This window comes from Phyllobates terribilis, unplaced genomic scaffold, assembly GCF_046119375.1.
Source record: "Phyllobates terribilis strain yellow unplaced genomic scaffold, ASM4611937v1 Scaffold_2__4_contigs__length_985480577, whole genome shotgun sequence".
Lineage (NCBI taxonomy): Eukaryota > Metazoa > Chordata > Amphibia > Anura > Dendrobatidae > Phyllobates > Phyllobates terribilis.
In genome coordinates, this window is record NW_027362762.1 from 974,204,068 (window position 1) to 974,225,689 (window position 21,622).

Below are 21,622 nucleotides of genomic sequence, written 5' to 3' on the forward strand. Positions count from 1 at the left end.
GGCTGCCTGTCTGTCGCTGTCGGGGTCTGTCGCTGTCGGGGTCTGTCGCTGTCGGGGTCTGTCGCTGTCGGGGTCTGTCGCTGTCGGGGTCTGTCGCGTCGGGGTCTGTCGCTGTCGGGGTCTGTCGCTGTCGGGGTCTGACGCTGTCGGGGTCTGTCGCGTCGGGGTCTGTCGCGTCAGCGGCTGCCGGTCTGTCACTTTCTCACTTTTCTCGTTTTGTCCTCAGTTACAATCGCTGGCTTTCTCGGGCACGGACAGAAGATCTCTCAGACATCGCTGCCCTGAAGGCGCTCTACCAGTCCGGTGAGTGTCTCCCATAGACCTTAGGGATAAACTCCCCCCCCCCCATCCCCGATGCTGTGTGATGGGGGGGACCGGTGAATGGTCTTCACGTGTTTTTTGCCCGCTGACATCTCCCTCTTTCAGGTGTGGATACCTGCGGCCGCAGCGTCATCGTCATCGTGGGGAGGAACATTCCCGTCCTGCTAATCGACATGGAGAAGGTGAGTGTGAGACCCCCGCTATGGCGGTGGTGATTGTCGTGTGAGATCCCCCCCTACCCCCTGGGGAAGTGTGGATTGTCGTGTGAGACCCCCACTTTGGAGGTGGTTAGTGTCATGTGAGACCCCCGCTGTGGAGGTGGTGAGACCCCTCGCTGTGGAGGTGGTGAGTGTCGTGTGAGACCCCCGCAGGTGGGATATGGACCGCGGCTTCTTCCTGGCACCATTGTCACCCGTCTTAGGGTCTCTGGTATCCCGGGGCTCTGGGCACATGAGGGAGCAGCACCAGTGGAGGGTCTCTGGCCCCCCGACCTCACATGGTGTGACTTTTTCCTGTGTATTCAGGGGGGTCTCTTTTCTGCGGAGTGAGGTGGGATCCTGACTGCCCCCTGTGACCCTTGTGTGTGACCCTCATGTGTGACCCTCGTGTCTCCTGCAGGCTCTGCTGTACTTCATCCATATGATGGATCACGTGGCCGCCAAGGAGTACGTGCTGGTGTACTTCCACACGCTGACCGGGGAGCACAACCACCTGGACTCCGACTTCCTGAAGAACGTGTACGACGTGGTGGACGCCAAGTGAGTGCCGGCCGTCAGACCCGTGTTCCCTCCTGTCTCCTCCAGGAGGCGCTGAGCACACGGAGCGTTGGTCATTGCTCGGAGCCCGATATACACCGGTGTCCTGCAGGCCAGGTTCCATTGCCAGTCACGTCATGACCTGTGGACGGGCGCTGAGCCCTTTTTTCTGAGGACGGGGGTCCGTCCCATGTCCCCTGAGCGGCTTTACCTCTCGCTCTGGGTGATTCCATCATTTCCGATTTCCTCTCGTCCGCTGATGTTTTTTGCGCCCGTGACGCACGCGGATCAGGAACTATAAGTACCTCTGATGTGTCCTGTGTAATGTCTGACCGTACAGGGACATGGTCTGATCATACCACAGCTCCTGGGCAGGGGAGGAAGCAAAAGAGTATACAGACATTACAGCCGGGATCACATGAGAGTATACAGACATTACAGCCGGGATCATATGAGAGTATACAGACATTACAGCCGGGATCATATGAGAGTATACAGACATTACAGCACGGGATCACATGAGAGTATACAGACAGTACAGCACGGGATCACATGAGAGTATACAGACAGTACAGCCAGGATCACATGAGAGTATACAGACATTACAGCCGGGATCATATGAGAGTATACAGACATTACAGCACGGGATCATATGAGAGTATACAGACATTACAGCACGGGATCACATGAGAGTATACAGACATTACAGCCGGGGATCATATGAGAGTATACAGACATTACAGCCGGGATCATATAAGAGTATACAGACATTACAGCCGGGATCATATAAAAGTATACAGACATTACAGCCGGGATCACATGAGAGTATACAGACATTACAGCAGGGGGATCATATGAGAGTATACAGACATTACAGCCGGGATCACATGAGAGTATACAGACATTACAGCCGGGATCACTTGAGAGTATACAGACATTACAGCCGGGATCATATGAGAGTATACAGACATTACAGCCGGGATCATATGAGAGTATACAGACATTACAGCACGGGATCACATGAGAGTATACAGACAGTACAGCACGGGATCACATGAGAGTATACAGACAGTACAGCCGGGATCACATGAGAGTATACAGACATTACAGCCGGGATCATATGAGAGTATACAGACATTACAGCACGGGATCATATGAGAGTATACAGACATTACAGCACGGGATCATATGAGAGTATACAGACATTACAGCACGGGATCACATGAGAGTATACAGACATTACAGCCGGGATCACATGAGAGTATACAGACATTACAGCCGGGATCACATGAGAGTATACAGACATTACAGCCGGGATCACATGAGAGTATACAGACATTACAGCACGGGATCATATGAGAGTATACAGACATTACAGCACCGGATCACATGAGAGTATACAGACATTACAGCACGGGATCATATGAGAGTATACAGACATTACAGCCGGGATCATATGAGAGTATACAGACATTACAGCCGGGATCATATGAGAGTATATAGACATTACAGCCGGGATCACATGAGAGTATACAGACATTACAGCCGGGATCACATGAGAGTATACAGACATTACAGCCGGGATCACATGAGAGTATATAGACATTACAGCCGGGGATCATATGAGAGTATACAGACATTACAGCCGGGATCATATGAGAGTATACAGACATTACAGCAGGGGATCACATGAGAGTATACAGACATTACAGCAGGGGATCACATGAGAGTATACAGACATTACAGCACGGGATCATATGAGAGTATACAGACATTACAGCCGGGATCACATGAGAGTATACAGACAGGACAGCACGGGATCATATGAGAGTATACAGACATTACAGCCGGGATTATATGAGAGTATACAGACATTACAGCCGGGATTATATGAGAGTATACAGACATTACAACCGGAATCATATGAGAGTATACAGACATTACAGCAGGGGATCACATGAGAGTATACAGACATTACAGCACGGGATCATATGAGAGTATACAGACATTACAGCCGGGATCACATGAGAGTATACAGACAGGACAGCACGGGATCATATGAGAGTATACAGACATTACAGCCGGGATTATATGAGAGTATACAGACATTACAACCGGAATCATATGAGAGTATACAGACATTACAGCCGGGGATCATATGAGAGTATACAGACATTACAGCCGGGATTATATGAGAGTATACAGACATTACAGCCGGGATTATATGAGAGTATACAGACAGGACAGCACGGGATTATATGAGAGTATACAGACAGGACAGCCGGGATCACATGAGATTATACAGACATTACAGCACGGGATCATATGAGAGTATACAGACATTACAGCACGGGATCATATGAGAGTATACAGACATTACAGCCGGGATCATATGAGAGTATACAGACATTACAGCACGGGATCATATGAGAGTATACAGACATTACAGCCGGGATCATATGAGAGTATACAGACATTACAGCACGGGATCATATGAGAGTATACAGACATTACAGCACGGGATCACATGAGAGTATACAGACAGTACAGCCGGGATCACATGAGAGTATACAGACATTACAGCCGGGATCATATGAGAGTATACAGACATTACAGCACGGGATCACATGAGAGTATACAGACAGTACAGCCGGGATCACATGAGAGTATACAGACATTACAGCCGGGATCATATGAGAGTATACAGACATTACAGCACGGGATCATATGAGAGTATACAGACATTACAGCACGGGATCACATGAGAGTATACAGACAGTACAGCCGGGATCACATGAGAGTATACAGACATTACAGCACGGGATCACATGAGAGTATACAGACATTACAGCCGGGATCATATGAGAGTATACAGACATTACAGCACGGGATCATATGAGAGTATACAGACATTACAGCACCGGATCACATGAGAGTATACAGACATTACAGCACGGGATCATATGAGAGTATACAGACATTACAGCCGGGATCATATGAGAGTATACAGACATTACAGCCGGGATCATATGAGAGTATATAGACATTACAGCCGGGATCACATGAGAGTATACAGACATTACAGCCGGGATCACATGAGAGTATATAGACATTACAGCCGGGGATCATATGAGAGTATACAGACATTACAGCCGGGATCATATGAGAGTATACAGACATTACAGCAGGGGATCACATGAGAGTATACAGACATTACAGCAGGGGATCACATGAGAGTATACAGACATTACAGCAGGGGATCACATGAGAGTATACAGACATTACAGCAGGGGATCACATGAGAGTATACAGACATTACAGCCGGGATCATATGAGAGTATACAGACATTACAGCCGGGATCACATGAGAGTATACAGACAGGACAGCACGGGATCATATGAGAGTATACAGACATTACAGCCGGGATTATATGAGAGTATACAGACATTACAACCGGAATCATATGAGAGTATACAGACATTACAGCCGGGATTATATGAGAGTATACAGACATTACAACCGGAATCATATGAGAGTATACAGACATTACAGCCGGGGATCATATGAGAGTATACAGACATTACAGCACGGGATCATATGAGAGTATACAGACATTACAGCACGGGATCATATGAGAGTATACAGACATTACAGCCGGGATCATATGAGAGTATAGAGACATTACAGCCGGGATCATATGATAGTATACAGACATTACAGCACGGGATCATATGAGAGTATACAGACATTACAGCCGGGATCACATGAGAGTATACAGACATTACAGCCGGGATCATATGAGAGTATACAGACATTACAGCACGGGATTATATGAGAGTATACAGACATTACAGCCGGGATCATATGAGAGTATACAGACATTACAGCCGGGGATCATATGAGAGTATACAAACATTACAGCCGGAATCACATGAGAGTATACAGACATTACAGCACGGGATCATATGAGAGTATACAGACATTACAGCCGGGATCACATGAGAGTATACAGACATTACAGCACGGGATCATATGAGAGTATACAGACATTACAGCCGGGATCATATGAGAGTATACAGACATTACAGCCGGGATCACATGAGAGTATACAGACATTACAGCCGGGATCATATGAGAGTATACAGACATTACAGCACGGGATTATATGAGAGTATACAGACATTACAGCCGGGATCATATGAGAGTATACAGACATTACAGCCGGGGATCATATGAGAGTATACAAACATTACAGCCGGAATCACATGAGAGTATACAGACATTACAGCACGGGATCATATGAGAGTATACAGACATTACAGCCGGGATCACATGAGAGTATACAGACATTACAGCCGAGATCATATGAGAGTATACAGACATTACAGCCGGGGATCATATGAGAGTATACAGACATTACAGCCGGGGATCATATGAGAGTATACAGACATTACAGCCGGGATTATATGAGAGTATACAGACAGGACAGCACGGGATCATATGAGAGTATACAGACAGTACAGCCGGGATCACATGAGAGTATACAGACAGTACAGCCGGGATCACATGAGAGTATACAGACATTACAGCCGGGATCATATGAGAGTATACAGACATTACAGCACGGGATCATATGAGAGTATACAGACATTACAGCCGGGATCATATAAGAGTATACAGACATTACAGCCGGGATCATATGAGAGTATACAGACATTACAGCCGGGATCATATGAGAGTATACAGACATTACAGCCGGGATCATATGAGAGTATACAGACATTACAGCCGGGATCATATGAGAGTATACAGACATTACAGCCGGGATCATATGAGAGTATACAGACATTACAGCCGGGATCATATGAGAGTATACAGACATTACAGCCGGGATCATATGAGAGTATACAGACATTACAGCACGGGATCACATGAGAGTATACAGACATTACAGCACGGGATCACATGAGAGTATACAGACATTACAGCACGGGATCACATGAGAGTATACAGACATTACAGCACGGGATCACATGAGAGTATACAGACATTACAGCCGGGATCATATGAGAGTATACAGACATTACAGCCGGGATCATATGAGAGTATACAGACATTACAGCCGGGATCATATGAGAGTATACAGACATTACAGCACGGGATCACATGAGAGTATACAGACATTACAGCCGGGGATCATTTGAGAGTATACAGACATTACAGCCGGGATCATATGAGAGTATACAGACATTACAGCCGGGATCATATGAGAGTATACAGACATTACAGCCGGGATCATATGAGAGTATACAGACATTACAGCCGGGATCATATAAGAGTATACAGACATTACAGCCGGGATCATATGAGAGTATACAGACATTACAGCCGGGATCACATGAGAGTATACAGACATTACAGCCGGGATCACATGAGAGTATACAGACATTACAGCCGGGATCACATGAGAGTATACAGACAGTACAGCACGGGATCACATGAGAGTATACAGACATTACAGCACGGGATCATATGAGAGTATACAGACATTACAGCTGGTATCATATGAGAGTATACAGACATTACAGCCGGGATCATATGAGAGTATACAGACATTACAGCAGGGGATCACATGATAGTATACAGACATTACAGCACGGGATCATATGAGAGTATACAGACATTACAGCCGGGATCACATGAGAGTATACAGACAGGACAGCCGGGATCACATGAGAGTATACAGACATTACAGCCGGGATCACATGAGAGTATACAGACATTACAGCCGGGATCATATGAGAGTATACAGACATTACAGCACGGGATCACATGAGAGTATACAGACATTACAGCACGGGATCACATGAGAGTATACAGACATTACAGCACGGGATCACATGAGAGTATACAGACATCTCTCTGGAACCACAGGACGTATTTCATCATCCGGGTATCATATTAATCAGTGTAACGGCGCCCACCTGACAGTGTGTCTGGTCACTGAGCACAGTCCTGCTGACAGCTGCGCTTTAAAAATGAAAAACGTAAAAAGTGGCACAAAAAAAAACTTAGAGAAAAAGGTGCAAACGTCACTAAAAAAAAGAGCAAATTCCTCCAGAAAAGCTGAGCAGCGGCAATATTCCCCAGGGCCACGACATGGTGCGATGATGGGGCCCTCAGGGCAGAGACAGCCGTACACTTCTCTCTAGCAGAGATCCCCCGGGGCCACGGTGCAGTGATGGGGCCCTCAGGGCAGAGACAGCCGTACACTTCTCTCTAGCAGAGATCCCTCGGGGGCCGCGGTGCAGTGATGGGGCCCTCAGGGCAGAGACAGCCGTACACTTCTCTCTAGCAGAGATCCCTCGGGGGCCGCGGTGCAGTGATGGGGCCCTCAGGGCAGAGACAGCCGTACACTTCTCTCTAGCAGAGATCCCTCGGTGGCCGCGGTGCAGTGATGGGGCCCTCAGTGCAGAGACAGCCGTACACTTCTCTCTAGCAGAGATCCCTCGGGGCCGCGGTGTGGTGATGGGGCCCTCAGTGCAGAGACAGCCGTACACTTCTCTCTAGCAGAGATCCCTCGGGGGCCACGGTGCAGTGATGGGGCCCTCAGTGCAGAGACAGCCGTACACTTCTCTCTAGCAGAGATCCCTCGGGGGCCGCGGTGCAGTGATGGGGCCCTCAGTGCAGAGACAGCCGTACACTTCTCTCTAGCAGAGATCCCTCGGGGGCCACGGTGCAGTGATGGGGCCCTCAGTGCAGAGACAGCCGTACACTTCTCTCTAGCAGAGATCCCTCGGGGCCACGGTGCAGTGATGGGGCCCTCAGGGCAGAGACAGCCGTACACTTCTCTCTAGCAGAGATCCCTCGGGGCCACGGTGCTGTGATGGGGCCCTCAGTGCAGAGCCAGCCGTACACTTCTCTCTAGCAGAGATCCCTCGGGGCCGCGGTGCGGTGATGGGGCCCTCAGAGCCGCGGCGTCGTGTGGTGATGGGGCCCTCAGGGCAGAGATGGCCGTACACAGAGATCCTTTCGTGTCCGGACTGCAGAGTCCTTGATGCCGTTGCAGAACTTCTCCCTGTACTTTCAGGGTTCTGAAGACGGCGCCGGCCCTTTAAGATTCTGTCTTTTTTCTGATGATCAGAATTTCTGCTCTTTCCATTTCTCAGATATAAGAAGAACTTGAAGGCTCTTTATTTCGTCCATCCAACATTTCGCTCTAAGGTGAGTCTCCTCCTAAGGCTGTAAAGCGAAGGGGATCGGGCTGTTTTGCAGCAGTGAGGGTCAGCACAGTCTTCAGGTTTCTGAGGGATCAGATGTTGATCAGTGCGTGGGGTGATCTAGACCGATTAGCAGGACAAGGGGCCGCGGCAATTACTGGAGCCCTGTGGCCCCTTCACTGCAGAACCTGACACCGGGGCCAATGTGTATTCAGCTCCAGACCGGAGCAGACGGCAGTGACGGGTGTCCACCGGGGGCCGTGACGGGTGTCCACCGGGGGCCGTGACGGGTGTCCACCGGGGGCCGTGACGGGTGTCCACCGGGGCACGGAGGTGTGAAGCGGCACCAGTGAGCGGCCGGCCTCCCTCCGTCCGTGATCGAGATGATCAGATGCTAATCTAAAGCTTTTCGTTTCTCGTCAGATTATAAAATCCGAGGACTTTTCAGATCCGGTAAATCTCAGAATCTGTTTCAAACTTGTCTAGAAACATAATCATCCCCATGTCAAAAGTTTATAATTTATCTTGCCCTCGCCTTTCTGACCGCTTCTGCTGCCGTCAGTCTGTCCCCAAGGAGAAACAGCGGTGAGGGCCGAGTGACTGGAGCGGAGAGGACGTCTGGTGGGACTCGGCCCCCTGTGGTCGATGTGGACTCATGATTGATCCTGTGCTACTGAGGAATAAATAAGCCCTTCTCTGCTGCACTTACATGGTTGTAGCCTAGTTCTCAGTGGCACCTGCAGCCGACGTGTGTAATACTATACAGCTATTCATTCCTCTAAGCCATGCCCTACATCTTCTATAGGTCTCAATCAGGTGGTATTAGGGTTGTGAGGGAGCTGAGACCAGATCCATTGTATGCAAGGAATAGGAAGTAATAGGGCTGTGAGGGAGCGGAGACCAGATCCATTGTACAGAAAGAATAAGAAGTAATAGGGCTGTGAGGGAGCGGAGACCAGATCCATTGTACAGAAAGAATAAGAAGTAATAGGGCTGTGAGGGAGCGGAGACCAGATCCATTGTACAGAAAGAATAAGAAGTAATAGGGCTGTGAGGGAGCGGAGACCAGATCCATTGTATGCAAGGAATAGGAAGTAATAGGGCTGTGAGGGAGCGGAGACCAGATCCATTGTACAGAAAGAATAAGAAGTAATAGGGCTGTGAGGGAGCGGAGACCAGATCCATTGTACAGAAAGAATAAGAAGTAATAGGGCTGTGAGGGAGCGGAGACCAGATCCATTGTACAGAAAGAATAAGAAGTAATAGGGCTGTGAGGGAGCGGAGACCAGATCCATTGTATGCAAGGAATAGGAAGTAATAGGGCTGTGAGGGAGCGGAGACCAGATCCATTGTACAGAAAGAATAAGAAGTAATAGGGCTGTGAGGGAGCAGAGACCAGATCCATTGTACAGAAAGAATAAGAAGTAATAGGGCTGTGAGGGAGCGGAGACCAGATCCATTGTACAGAAAGAATAGGAAGTAATAGGGCTGTGAGGGAGCGGAGACCAGATCCATTGTACAGAAAGAATAGGAAGTAATAGGGCTGTGAGGGAGCGGAGACCAGATCAGTTGTATGAATGAAAAAGATAGTTTAGGAATGTGAAGATCCATTGTATGAATGGAATCGGAGGTTAGAGTTCTTGGGGAGCTAAGACAAGTTTTACTGTATTAAAGTGGTAACAAGTGTGAGTGACTTAACATGGGATTCATTATACGAAGGGAACAGAAAGTGATAGAAGGCAGTGAAGTCCAGATCTATTGTAGAAACGAATAAAAACAAATTATGGAGCCGAGATTGATTTATTACATGAGGGGACGATTAAGTAATTGTAATGTTAGGGGGCTTATAAAAGATCTAAATCTGCGCCTCCTTGGAGAACACACACAATTCTCCTGTCACGTTTTAATGTCGGTGACCAGTTAGAAGAGTCATATAATTTTGGCCTACACTTACTAAACAGTTTTTGGAGAAACCCGTGGCACGATGTGCATCTTCCAGCCGGACTTGATCATAGCGGCTCGTGTCTGTCACTGCCATTATGTAATTTAATACCTTGTAGACGCCTGCGAGGATCCTCACAAGGATGGCAGACGCCTCTTGTTGACCCTTATAATTGCATCATATTCAGATCCGGCTCCGGGATACTGGAGTGGCCGAGGAGCTTTCAGTGATGATACCGAAAAAGAGGACGTCTGACCCTGTCACCATATTTATGGGGATTTGCTTGGTCTTCTCTTCCTCCACATCAAATAGTGAGGGCTGTGAAAGGCTGAAGTTGAGATTTCCCAACAGGAAGCAAGGAGTAGGAAGCGATAGGGGTGTGAGGGAGCTTAGAGGAGATCCATTGTATGAAAGGGCTCAAAAATAACATAAAGCAAGTGGAATAACAAATATGAAGCTTAGACCTGGTCCAATATTGGGTAACAGGTGGAAATTAGTGCTGTGGGGGAGCTAGTACAGATACTAGTCTAGGAGGAACGGTTACGGTGCTATGTCGAGTCTCCATGTGTTCCATATGAGGAAAGTAAAATGCTGCCAGACCCCTAAAATTCCTTATGCCCCAACTAGAGATGAGCGTTGTTCTACTCGAACTGTTCGCCAATCTCAAATTCGAGCTGTTTTGGGCGGTGTTCGAGCCGGTCGGCGAACACGAACAATTTGAGAAAAATTCGGCTGTTCGAGGTTATGTTCGATACCTGTTCGTGCACCAAAATCATAACTGGATTTTTTCTCAGTAATGATGAAACTTAATGTTAATCCGCAGTTTGAGTGTACAGCGGGGTGGGGGGAGGGGCAGGGGATGGATCTCTGCAGGAACAATGAAGATCTCCATTTTTTTTCCTCTTTCCCGCATTTACAGTGGGGAGGTGCAATCTGTCAGCCTATCAGCAGCGCACACACGGAGCGAAGTGCTTTTTTTCACACAAGCAAGGGCATGTGTGATTGGCAGTGTATGTCACATGTCCTTGCCCTATAAGACCAAGCCATTTTCCCCGTCGCCACCATTTTCTCACTGCTGCAGCTGCGTGTTAGACGGCACCGCTGTTGCTGTGTGCGCTATACCTTGTTAATTTCAAGCCAATTTTCGCACAAATCTACAGATAGCTTGGGAGTAGGGAATAGTTGTGATTGCAGTCCTTTTAAGGACTAGGTTACAGCATTTCCTACGACTTTTATCAGGCAGGTCTGTGCTCTTAAATAGATAGGTTGTGGGAGTAAAGACTAATTGTAATTGGAGTCCTTTTCAGGACTAGGTTACATCAGTTCCTATCAGTTTTTGCCAGGCAGGTCTGTGCCAGTGCTGTGCAAGTTTTTTTCACAGCATTTGGCTGAATCTAGCAAAGCTAATCCTTTTTGGCCTATTGCAGAGTGTGTTAGTCAGTGGAGTAGCCTATCTGTGTTGCAAGATATACGACCTGTGTATAGAATACCAATTTTTTTACTGCACCTAGTGAAGTAAAATCTTTTGGGCATAGCATCATTCTATTAGTCCATCTATACTGACCTCCATCAGGTTGCAAATTAAAACTAATTTTTTTCTTCATTTATCTCTGAAAAAATATTTGGGCTTCTAGCAGTGTGTGGGACTTGGTCTATTAGTCCATCTATACTGACCTCCATCAGGTTGCAAATTAAAAATAATTTTTTTCTGCATCTAACCCAGCCAATAGTTTTGGCCTAATACCACAGTTTGGCCACTCAGCTCTGCTCGGTTACCATCCATTGTTTTTTTGTGCAAACAACTCCAGAGTTGTGAATTAGTTAACCACCAAAATGAGTGGAAAAAGGCCTGCTGCTGGTGGAAAGGGGAATAGGCGTGTTGGGAAGGGGAAAAAAGGTTGTGTCCGTGGGGTAGGTGCAGAAGAAAGACCATCTTCCAGCCAAACTAAAATGTCTACTTCTTTTAGTGGACAATGTGATAAGATCCCTTTCTTACGGCCACGCCAATCGCTACAAATTCCAGATGAGGCACAAAAACAGCAGGTGCTTCAACGGATATCAAGTGCTCCTTTAAGTGGGCTCTCCTCCACATCAACTTCAACATCACAAATACTCCAGTCCTCAAAGGTGTCACCCCAATCGCACTTGCTTCCTCACAGCTCCCAAGTCTCCAGCTGCCCGTCTGAGTATGAGGTAGAACAGATGGTTGAGTCTGCAGAGCTGTTTACTCATACTATAGCCTGGGAATCAGAGGTCGACTCCAGCGCTTCTGTGAATCCAGACGAGGAAATGATCTGCACTGATGCCCAGAATCTTTATGAGTCGGATCCAGGACCAGACGCAGAAGGTTCTGACCATAATGTAGACCCTCATTCCCAAACTGTAACTCCTGTTGGTGGAGACAATGAGGAAGACGATGATAAGACTCAAATACCTGATTGGAGCGACAACTTTAGTTTTTTGTCAGGGCAGGAACAGGTTGGCTCTGAGGACGACGGGTGTGATAACGCACAGGGTGATGATGATGAGGTCGGAGATCCCACTTACTGTCAACCCACAGTCAGCCAGTCGATGAGGTCAGCAGAGGAGGTGGAGGAAGATGCTAGTGACGACGAGGTCAGGTTGCGCCTTCCTGGACAGAGACGTAGTACTGGAAGCACGTCAACAACTGCATCCTCAAACACAACTCTGCCTCTCACCACAAGTCGTGGTGGCTCTTCAGGTCGCATGGGTGCTAAGCCTTGCATAGCCTGGGCATTTTTTCAGATCGATAAAGATGACCCAACTCGTGTTATCTGTAACATTTGTCAGCAAAAGCTAAGTAGAGGCCAAAAAATACATAGTTTGAGTACTTCATGCATGAACCGGCACATGGACATGAAGCATAAGTTGCAGTGGGAAGCTCAGTGTGCTACAATGCGGCCTAGCCGGCCGGGCCAACCACCGTCTGCCATATCTTGTGCATCCGCGGCCTCTTCATCCTCTGTGACTGGGGGGACAGCAGTCACACCTGTTTTGGGGCGCAGACCTGCCACCTCTTTACCCGCAACAGCCAGCGTGATTGGCAGGTCATCATTTTCTTTGGAGGTGGTAACACCAGCTGGTGTTGAGCGCTGTCCGACATCGATAGCACCACCTTTGGATCAAGGCAACCTAACATGTCCGCCTGCATCTTCCTCACAGACCGGCAGTTTGCCGGGGACACCCTTATCAACCCCGTCTAAGCACAATAGCCAGCCCTCAGTCCCTCAGATGTAGACAAGTAAAAGACCATTTCCTCCTAGCCATGAGAAAGCTAAGAGGTTGAATTTCACCATCTGCAAGCTCTTGGCTACAGAAATGCTGCCTTTCCGCCTGGTGGACACAGAGGATTTTCGAGACCTTATGTCCGTCGCAGTGCCCCAGTACCAGATGCCCAGTCGGCACTACTTCTCAAAGAAAGGTGTGCCTGCGCTCCACCAGCATGTCGCACACAACATCACCGCTTCTTTGAGAAACTCTGTGTGTGACAGGGTGCATTTCACCACAGACACTTGGACGAGTAGGCATGGACAGGGGCGTTACATGTCGCTGACTGGGCACTGGGTAACTATGGTGACAGCAGGACAAGGGGCTGCTGTCCAAGTCTTGCCGTCCCCACGAGTTGTGCGTCAATCCTCTTTATGTCATTTTTCCTCCACTGCTTCTGCCTCCTCAACCTCCTCTCGGTCTTCCACCTGCACCCAAAGCCTGTCTGGTCATGCCACAAGCTTTCTAACTGCGCAGAAGGGATCCTGCACACCTCCTTACTATGCTGGCAGTAGGGCTCAACGTCATCAGGCGGTTTTTACATTGAAATGTCTGGGAAATGTGAGTCACACAGCTGAGGAGTTGTGGTCAGCCCTGGAGAACCAATTTCATGAATGGTTGTCTCCACTGGACCTGAAACCAGGGAAGGCCGTGTGCGACAATGCTGCAAACCTGGGTGCGGCCCTTCGCCGGGGCAATGTCACACACGTGCCTTGTATGGCTCACGTGTTGAACCTGGTTGTCCAGCAATTTTTAGCCCACTATCCCAGACTAGATGGCCTTCTGCAGAGGGCACGGTCGCTGTGTGCTCACTTCCGCCGTTCGCATCCCGCAGCTCAGCGACTTACATCTCTACAGAAGTCGTTGGGCCTGCCACTTCACCGGCTAAAATGCGATGTGCCTACCCGGTGGAATTCAACTCTGCACATGTTGCAGCGACTGTGGCAGCACCGACAAGCCCTGGTGCAATACGTTCTGACGTATAGCCTGGGCCAACGAGATTCAGAGGTGGGGCAAATCACGCTGGAGGAGTGGTCTCAGATCAGGGACCTATGCACCCTTCTGCACAGTTTTGAAATGGCGACGAAGATGTTTAGTGCTGACGATGCCATTATCAGCATGACTATTCCGGTGATTTACATGCTGGAGCACATGTTAAACAGAATTCGGAGTCAGGTGGTGGCACAAGAGGAGGTGGAGGAAGTAGAGGAGGAGGAGTTGTATGCGGAAGGGCTAACATCTGCAAGGTCCAGACGGTCGGCAGCACCAAGGCGGCAGGCATGTGAGGGTGGGGGAGATGGTTTTACCAGGGCGCATGGTAGCAGCCAAACTAGTGAGGAAGGTGCAGGAGCCCAGGAAGAAGTGGAGGACGAACTGATGGAAGACTCATCAGATGAGGGAGACCTTGATCACATTTCTGTTGTGCGAGGTTGGGGGGAGAGGACAGAGGAAGGAAGCATGATTGTTACCTCGCCACCAACACAACAGGGACTTGGTGCTCCTGGATGCGCAACACACATGAGTGCCTTCTTGCTGCACTACCTGCAACATGACCCTCGAATTGTGAGAATTAGAAATAATCCTGACTACTGGGTTGCCACACTGTTAGATCCCCGGTACAAAAGTAAATTTGCAGAAATTATTCCTGCCATAGAAAGGGATGCACGCATGCAGGAGTATCAGCAGAGACTGTTGCAGAATCTTACATGTGCTTTTCCACAAAATACCAGTGGTGCACGTAGTGAATCTCACAGTTCCAACTTGCCAACCGTGGGACCGTCAAGTGTTCAGCACTCAAACCGTAACAGAACCACAGTATCTGCTGGTAACATCAATTTTGCGGAATCATTTCACCACTTTTTTAGCCCATCCTTTGCAAGGCCACAGGAGACAAGAAGTCTGACACATAGTCAACACCTAGAGACGATGGTACAGGAGTATCTCCAAGTAAACATTGAAGCCACGACTGTGTCACTGGACCCTTGCTCTTTTTGGGCTTCCAATCTGGATAAATGGCCGGAGCTAGCCACTTACGCCTTGGAGATCTTGTCATGCCCCGCAGCCAGCGTTCTGTCTGAACGTGTGTTCAGCGCTGCTGGTGGTGTGCTGACAGATAAGCGCACGCGGCTCTCCACTGATAATGTAGACAGACATCACGTAAAGATGAACAAATCATGGATCCGAAACGACTTTTCTACCCCTGTGTCATCCTGGGGAGAGTAAAAGCTTGATGATTGGTTAAAATCACCCTACCAACCGTTTTAAGCTTTCAAATTACTAATCATGTTTATCTGTATCTTGACTGGAAAATAATTTGGGCTTTGTAGCAGTGTGCAGCACTGATCCTATTAGGCCATCTATACTAAAGCTTCACCAGATTTAAAATTAAAAATAATTTTTAGCTGCATCTAGCCCGGAAAATAATTTTGGGGCTCCGAGATGCGCAAGACACATAAGTGCCTTCTTGCTGCACTACCTGCAGCATGACCCTCATATTGTCAGAATTCGAAGTAATCATGACTACTGGGTTGCCACACTCTTAGATCCCCCAAACTTTTCGATCAACCTTTTCATTTTAATAAAGACCAAAAAAATGGTCATTTTTGAAATTATAAGCATTAGCAGGTTGTTAGAAACTGAAATCAAACAGTTTTCAACTCAAAACTTTATTCTAGGTGATGTTACATTTTCACATAGGACCCCTTGTTCGAAAGGAGCTTCTGAACTCTCTCGTCCATTGAATTTGTCAGGTTTTGGATGGTTTCTGCTTCAATTGTTTTGCATGAGGACAGAATACCCTCCCAGAGCTGTTGCTTAGATGTGAACTGCCTCCCGCCATCATAGACACTCCTTTTAATGATGCTCCAAAGGTTCTGAATGGGGTAGAGGTCAGGGGAGCATGGGGGTCACACCATAAGTTTGTCCCCTTTTATGCCCATATCAGCCAGAGATGCAGATGTGTTATGTGCAGCATGAGACGGGGCATTATCATGCAGAAAAATGATCTTGCTGTGAAATACACGGTTCTTCTTCTTGAACCATGGCAGGAAGTGCTGTTTGAGAAAATCCACATACATTATGGAGTTCATCTTTAGCGCCTTCAGGGATCCTAAAGGGGCCGATAATCTCTCTCCCCATGATTCCAGCCCAAAACATTACTCCACCTCCTCCTTGTTGGCGCTGTAGCCGTGTTTGCGTGGGGTGTCCATCAACCAGCCATCCTCCACTCCATCCATCTGGACCATCGAGCGCTGCACGGCACTCATCCGTGAACAAAACAGTTTTGAAATCAGTCTTCATGTAATGTTTGGCCCACTGGAGCCGTTTCTGCTTGTGTGAAGTGGATAGAGGAGGTCGACAGGATGGCGCATGCACAGCTGCAAACCTCTGAAGGACCCTGCATCTTGTTGTTTGGGGGACGTTGGAGGCACAAGCAGCTTCAAAAACTTGTCTGCTGCTATGACAAGGCTTTTTTGCCGCTGCTGTTTCAACCTGACGTAATTGCCTGTAGGAAAGAGTCCTCAATTTGCCCTTATCAGCACGCACACGTGTGTACTGTGAATCAGCTACATACTTCTTGATTGCCAAGACACTTCATCCTGATCATCGCACAATGTTGATTGTAGTCATGCCTTGACCTAAACACTCCACAATTTGTTGCTTCTCAGCAGCCGACACATCCTTTTTCTTTCCCATTTTGGCAGAAAATGTAGGCTGCTTAATAATGTGGGACAGCCTTCTTAAGTAGTCTTGCCTTTCATTGGACACACCTGCCAAACTAATTAGCACAGGTGTCTGCAATTGCTTACAGTGATATAAAGAGCCCTGACACACATCACCATCAATGAGTTTAACTGACAAACAAACAAATTCTTCCCTTATCACTCCTAAACACTTTTTGCATAATAATTTGGAACACAGCGTACATGTGCTTTTCCACAAAACACCAGTGGTTCACGTAGTGAATCTTACAGTTCTAACTTGCCAACCGTGGTCTGTATGGAATTGTTCAATAAAGGGCCCAAAATTAAGATAACATAGATGGGAGAGGTCTCTATGAATAGGAATTCCTAAGTATTTGATACCCTGTGAGGGCCAGGCAAAGGGAAAGTTGGACTGGATGGAATCCTATATGGATTTGGGGAGGGAGACATCGAGGGCCTCAGACTTCGCTGCATTGATTTTAAAATTTTACCATGTAACAAAGTGATCTATTTCAGCCATAACAGCAGGGATGGATATATGTGATTGAGTGATATATACTAGGACATCATCAGCAAATAGAGAGCACTTGTACTCGGTGCCTCCCACCTCAATCCACCTAATATTGGGGTTATGGCGAATTGATGAGAGCAGGTGCTCCGTCACTAGGATGTATAAGAGAGGGGACAGAGGACATCCCTGCCTTGTCCCATTGGTGATTGTGAAAGGTGATGAAAATGTTCTGACGCACCCCCTGGGCCTTGGGACACCCGGAGCCGGACCCTTTTTGGTGGATGCTGGTGGTTGTAGTCTTCGTGGCGGCGATCCGGTTCCGTGGCTCAGGGTGGTCAAACCAGTGGCGGAACTATTTATGTGGTTTTGATGTTTAAATGTCCGACTACGCCACCCGTGGATTGCGGTCAGAGTGAACCGCCGCTGCAGGGCAGACCGCTAAGGCTGGTGTTGTGGGTGCAGCAGAGCGTAGCATAACTCCCCACGGGAGGAGTATAGCCTCAGGGCAGTGTATGCGGAGGATGGGGGTGATGGTGCAGGGCAGCAGCAGTAACGACACGGAGTCAGTGATGCAGTCCAGGGCCTTTACTCACAGTTCTTATTATCCAGACCACGTCTGCAGGTAACGGCTGCCCACGTCGTACTGTGCTCACCAGGTGAGGGGCTCAGACAACTCCCAGATAACTTTGGAGCGCTTCACAGGACCCCCTTTGTGTGTCCTTTGTCTGGCCTTTCTTACCAACACTTCTGTCCGGCTGCCTCGGGCCTCCTCTTGGTAAACTTGGCGCCAGTTTCCCTGACCCTATGTGGTGCCTTCCTAGCGGGTGGAGCAAGGGGCTGCGCCACATAAAATGTCAGAGCCTCCGGTTTCTAGCTGAGGGTCGTTTCCTGCCTCCACTAGTTCGGGGACCGGTCTCCCCCTTTGGCCTGACCCCTCCACGCAGGTGGATTCGGGCGTGCGGTGGCGACTCGCCCGTCCGCACCCCTGGGATCCCTTCATTCCTCGTTCCTGGAGCCTTCTCCGCTCCTCTTCCTTCCTTCTCCCTCTTGCAGGCCTGGGCCTCTGTTACTAGGCCCGCCTCCGGAGCAGAGCTCATGCAGAGCCCCTGCTCCCTGCCACTTCTGCTCAGACTTCTCTGCACTGAACTAAGATGGTGCCCACCTTTTATACTCCCTTCTCAATGCACCCAGGAACTGCTTCCTCCCTGCTCCTGCACTGCAGGGTTCCCCTTCCTCAGTGTTCCCTCCCCCCACTCCAGCCAGGGACAGGGACTGTCATGCCCATCTCAGGGGCATATTGGTCGCCCTGCCCCACGGCAATGTGGTGTAATGCATGCAGGTGTCGGGTCCTGATCCACACTCCATCCTTATCTGAGAGTGAGATATCACACCTCTGGGTGAGGTGCAATACGTCTGTAGCAACCGAGCCCTCGGTGCTACAGTTCCATTTATCTTCAGCCTAGGTGACGTATTGTGATACAGGGCCGTGATTTTGGCTATAAAAGGGTCCCCTAGACCCCTACCCCAAGCTTTTTAAGAGAATCATATATGGCGTGCCAGGAGACTCTATGGAATGCTTTCTCAGCATCCAACGAGAGTATCTACTTACAAATTTTTAACTGCATCTAGCCCAGGAAATACTTTGTGCCTAGTAGCAGTGTCTGCTAGTCAGCGGATTATCCCGGCTGTTAAGCAAGCTACACCACCTGTAGTTTGGACACTTAATTTTTTCAAAGGAAATGCTTCGGGACCACGGGATACTCAGTGAAGAGCATCAGGAGGCACCCCAAGGCATAGGGGCTGGGACTGGCACTAGGATGCCTTGCGGTGGACAGCCGAGCTCGATCCTTATAAAAGCTTTTTAACTGCAGCAGCTTTAGTGGACGCTACTGGAGCTGGAATTACGCGGCTGCTGGCATGAGACTTGCCCTCCAATAGATCCTTGTAAATGGATTTAAAGTGTATTCATTCAAATTAGAGGGACAATTTAAATTAAAAAGCTTAGAGCTGCCTCCACCACAGGGGGGCTCGCTCGACCCACCAGCGGACAGGCACCAGTATTGGGAGAGGGGGGCTGGCCGTCAGGGTTCACCGCGGCTCTGGCACAAACCCGGCGACACGGAGGTGGCACGGGCAGGAGCGGACTGGCCGTGTCGGCTTCTCACTTTTTGGATTTTAGAAGGGCATGACATGCCTATATCTGTGTCTCCCCCTCCTTTTACTCCTCCACCTCTTTTATTTTCGCATGACTATATGTACTTGTCACTTTTCCATGTGTTAGTTGTGTCTTCTGAGCAGTTTGTCAGCTTTTGGACACCTTTTGAAGGTGTTTTCTATGTGTTTCTATGTGTTTTTGTTTGCCTGCCATTGGTTTTAACGGTGTTCGAAGGTGTTCGACGAACCGAACCGAACTCGAACACTACGGGGGTGGCTCAACACTAGCCCCAACCTTTTGTTCTCTGGCATCACATATTGGGGTGAAGGGTCGAAAAGCCCCCAAAAATGTTACAGATTTCGACGGGGCTTGGTAAATATCTATGTTAGGTGACTTTATCGTGATTTGGGGACTTTATTCAAAGTACGACATTAAATAAAGACGAAGAAAGTGGGAGATAACTCAGAGCAAAAGGAGAGGATGATGCCGAAAAAAATGGTGTTCTTAGAGGAGTGTAAGTTTAGATGAGGTTGTGAAGGGACTGACAGCATCCTGCGCTTTAGAAGAACAGCTGGTGACGGGGCAGTCAGGGAACTTAGATGAAATGATTGGAGGAAAAGAAACTAAGAGAAAAGCCCAGATGGAAACCATTCTACTGTAGTCATTTAGAAACATAATATTTAAACAAGTATGATATGAAGGTAAAGGATGTGAAGGAACAATTACAAGATACAAGGCTTTAGAAGAACAGGGATGTGAGGGAGCTTAGATGAGATTATATAGGAGAAAAAGAAGCGAATTGGGTGAAACCCAGATAGAAAAATGATAGTATTTTATAAGAACGGAAGAATCAATGACTATAATTTTTTTTTTTTTATCTGGGTTTCACCCAATTTGCTTCTTTTTCTCTTATATAATCTCATCTAAGCTCCCTCACATCCCTGTTCTTCTAAAGCCCTGTATCTTGTAATTGTTCCTTCACATCATAGTCATCGATTCTTCCGTTTTAAAATTTTATGATGTGAAGGAACAGTTACAAGCTCCAGTGCATTAGAAGAAGGGGGTAATGGGAGTGAGGGAGCTTAGATGAGATTCTTTAAGAGCAGAGGTAGATATAAGGGTGATCGAGCCCAGATCTTTAATTATCCATGGACTCAATGGCATTTTCAGGAGAGTGAAATCCTTCTCAACCACATGTTGGTGCAGCATACGTTGCAGTCACCGGATCCTGATCTGTGCATGCTCTTGTGGGATCTGGCCCCCCGCAGCATGGTCCGGGGCAGGCGGGTGGGTTTCTTTTGATGTTCTTGTAGAATTTATAAACATTAGTGAAGTCAGTCGGACAAGCACATGTGATGTTTTCGCTGGCTCGGCTCTGCAGAGCTTGTTGTGCCGCTCCGCGTCCGCCGAATTCTGGAAGAACAAATAATAGGGAACAGAGCAAAGGACAAATGGAGGGCAAATTACCAGAACACAGGGGGTTTTCTTTTTTTTAATATTTGCAATCACTTATCATTATATGCAGATGTTATCAGGACAATCTATAAAGAACAATGAGGTGCCACACATGCCCAAAAGCAAACCGCTAAAGCTGCACTTGGGGATTACATAACTTTACTAATCCTTGCTAGATTTCTGGGGGTTTTTTCTTACGTTTTTAACCTTGAACTGCTCATTGTTCTCTCTTGCAGTAAACGTTATTCCTCCTATAATAACCTATTTGTG

The 21,622-nt window shown here is 48.0% G+C and overlaps 1 protein-coding gene across 1 annotated transcript in view; it reads left to right on the forward strand.

The window, feature by feature from the left end:
• GDAP2 (ganglioside induced differentiation associated protein 2) overlaps positions 1 to 21,622 on the forward strand; it is a 41,853-nt gene that overhangs the window by 12,981 nt on the left and 7,250 nt on the right. Inside the window, exons 9-12 of the mRNA XM_073668736.1 lie at positions 227 to 303; positions 427 to 503; positions 940 to 1,079; positions 8,247 to 8,301. Coding sequence (XP_073524837.1) covers positions 227 to 303; positions 427 to 503; positions 940 to 1,079; positions 8,247 to 8,301 — 349 coding nt within the window. The remainder of the gene's footprint in view (positions 1 to 226; positions 304 to 426; positions 504 to 939; positions 1,080 to 8,246; positions 8,302 to 21,622) is intronic.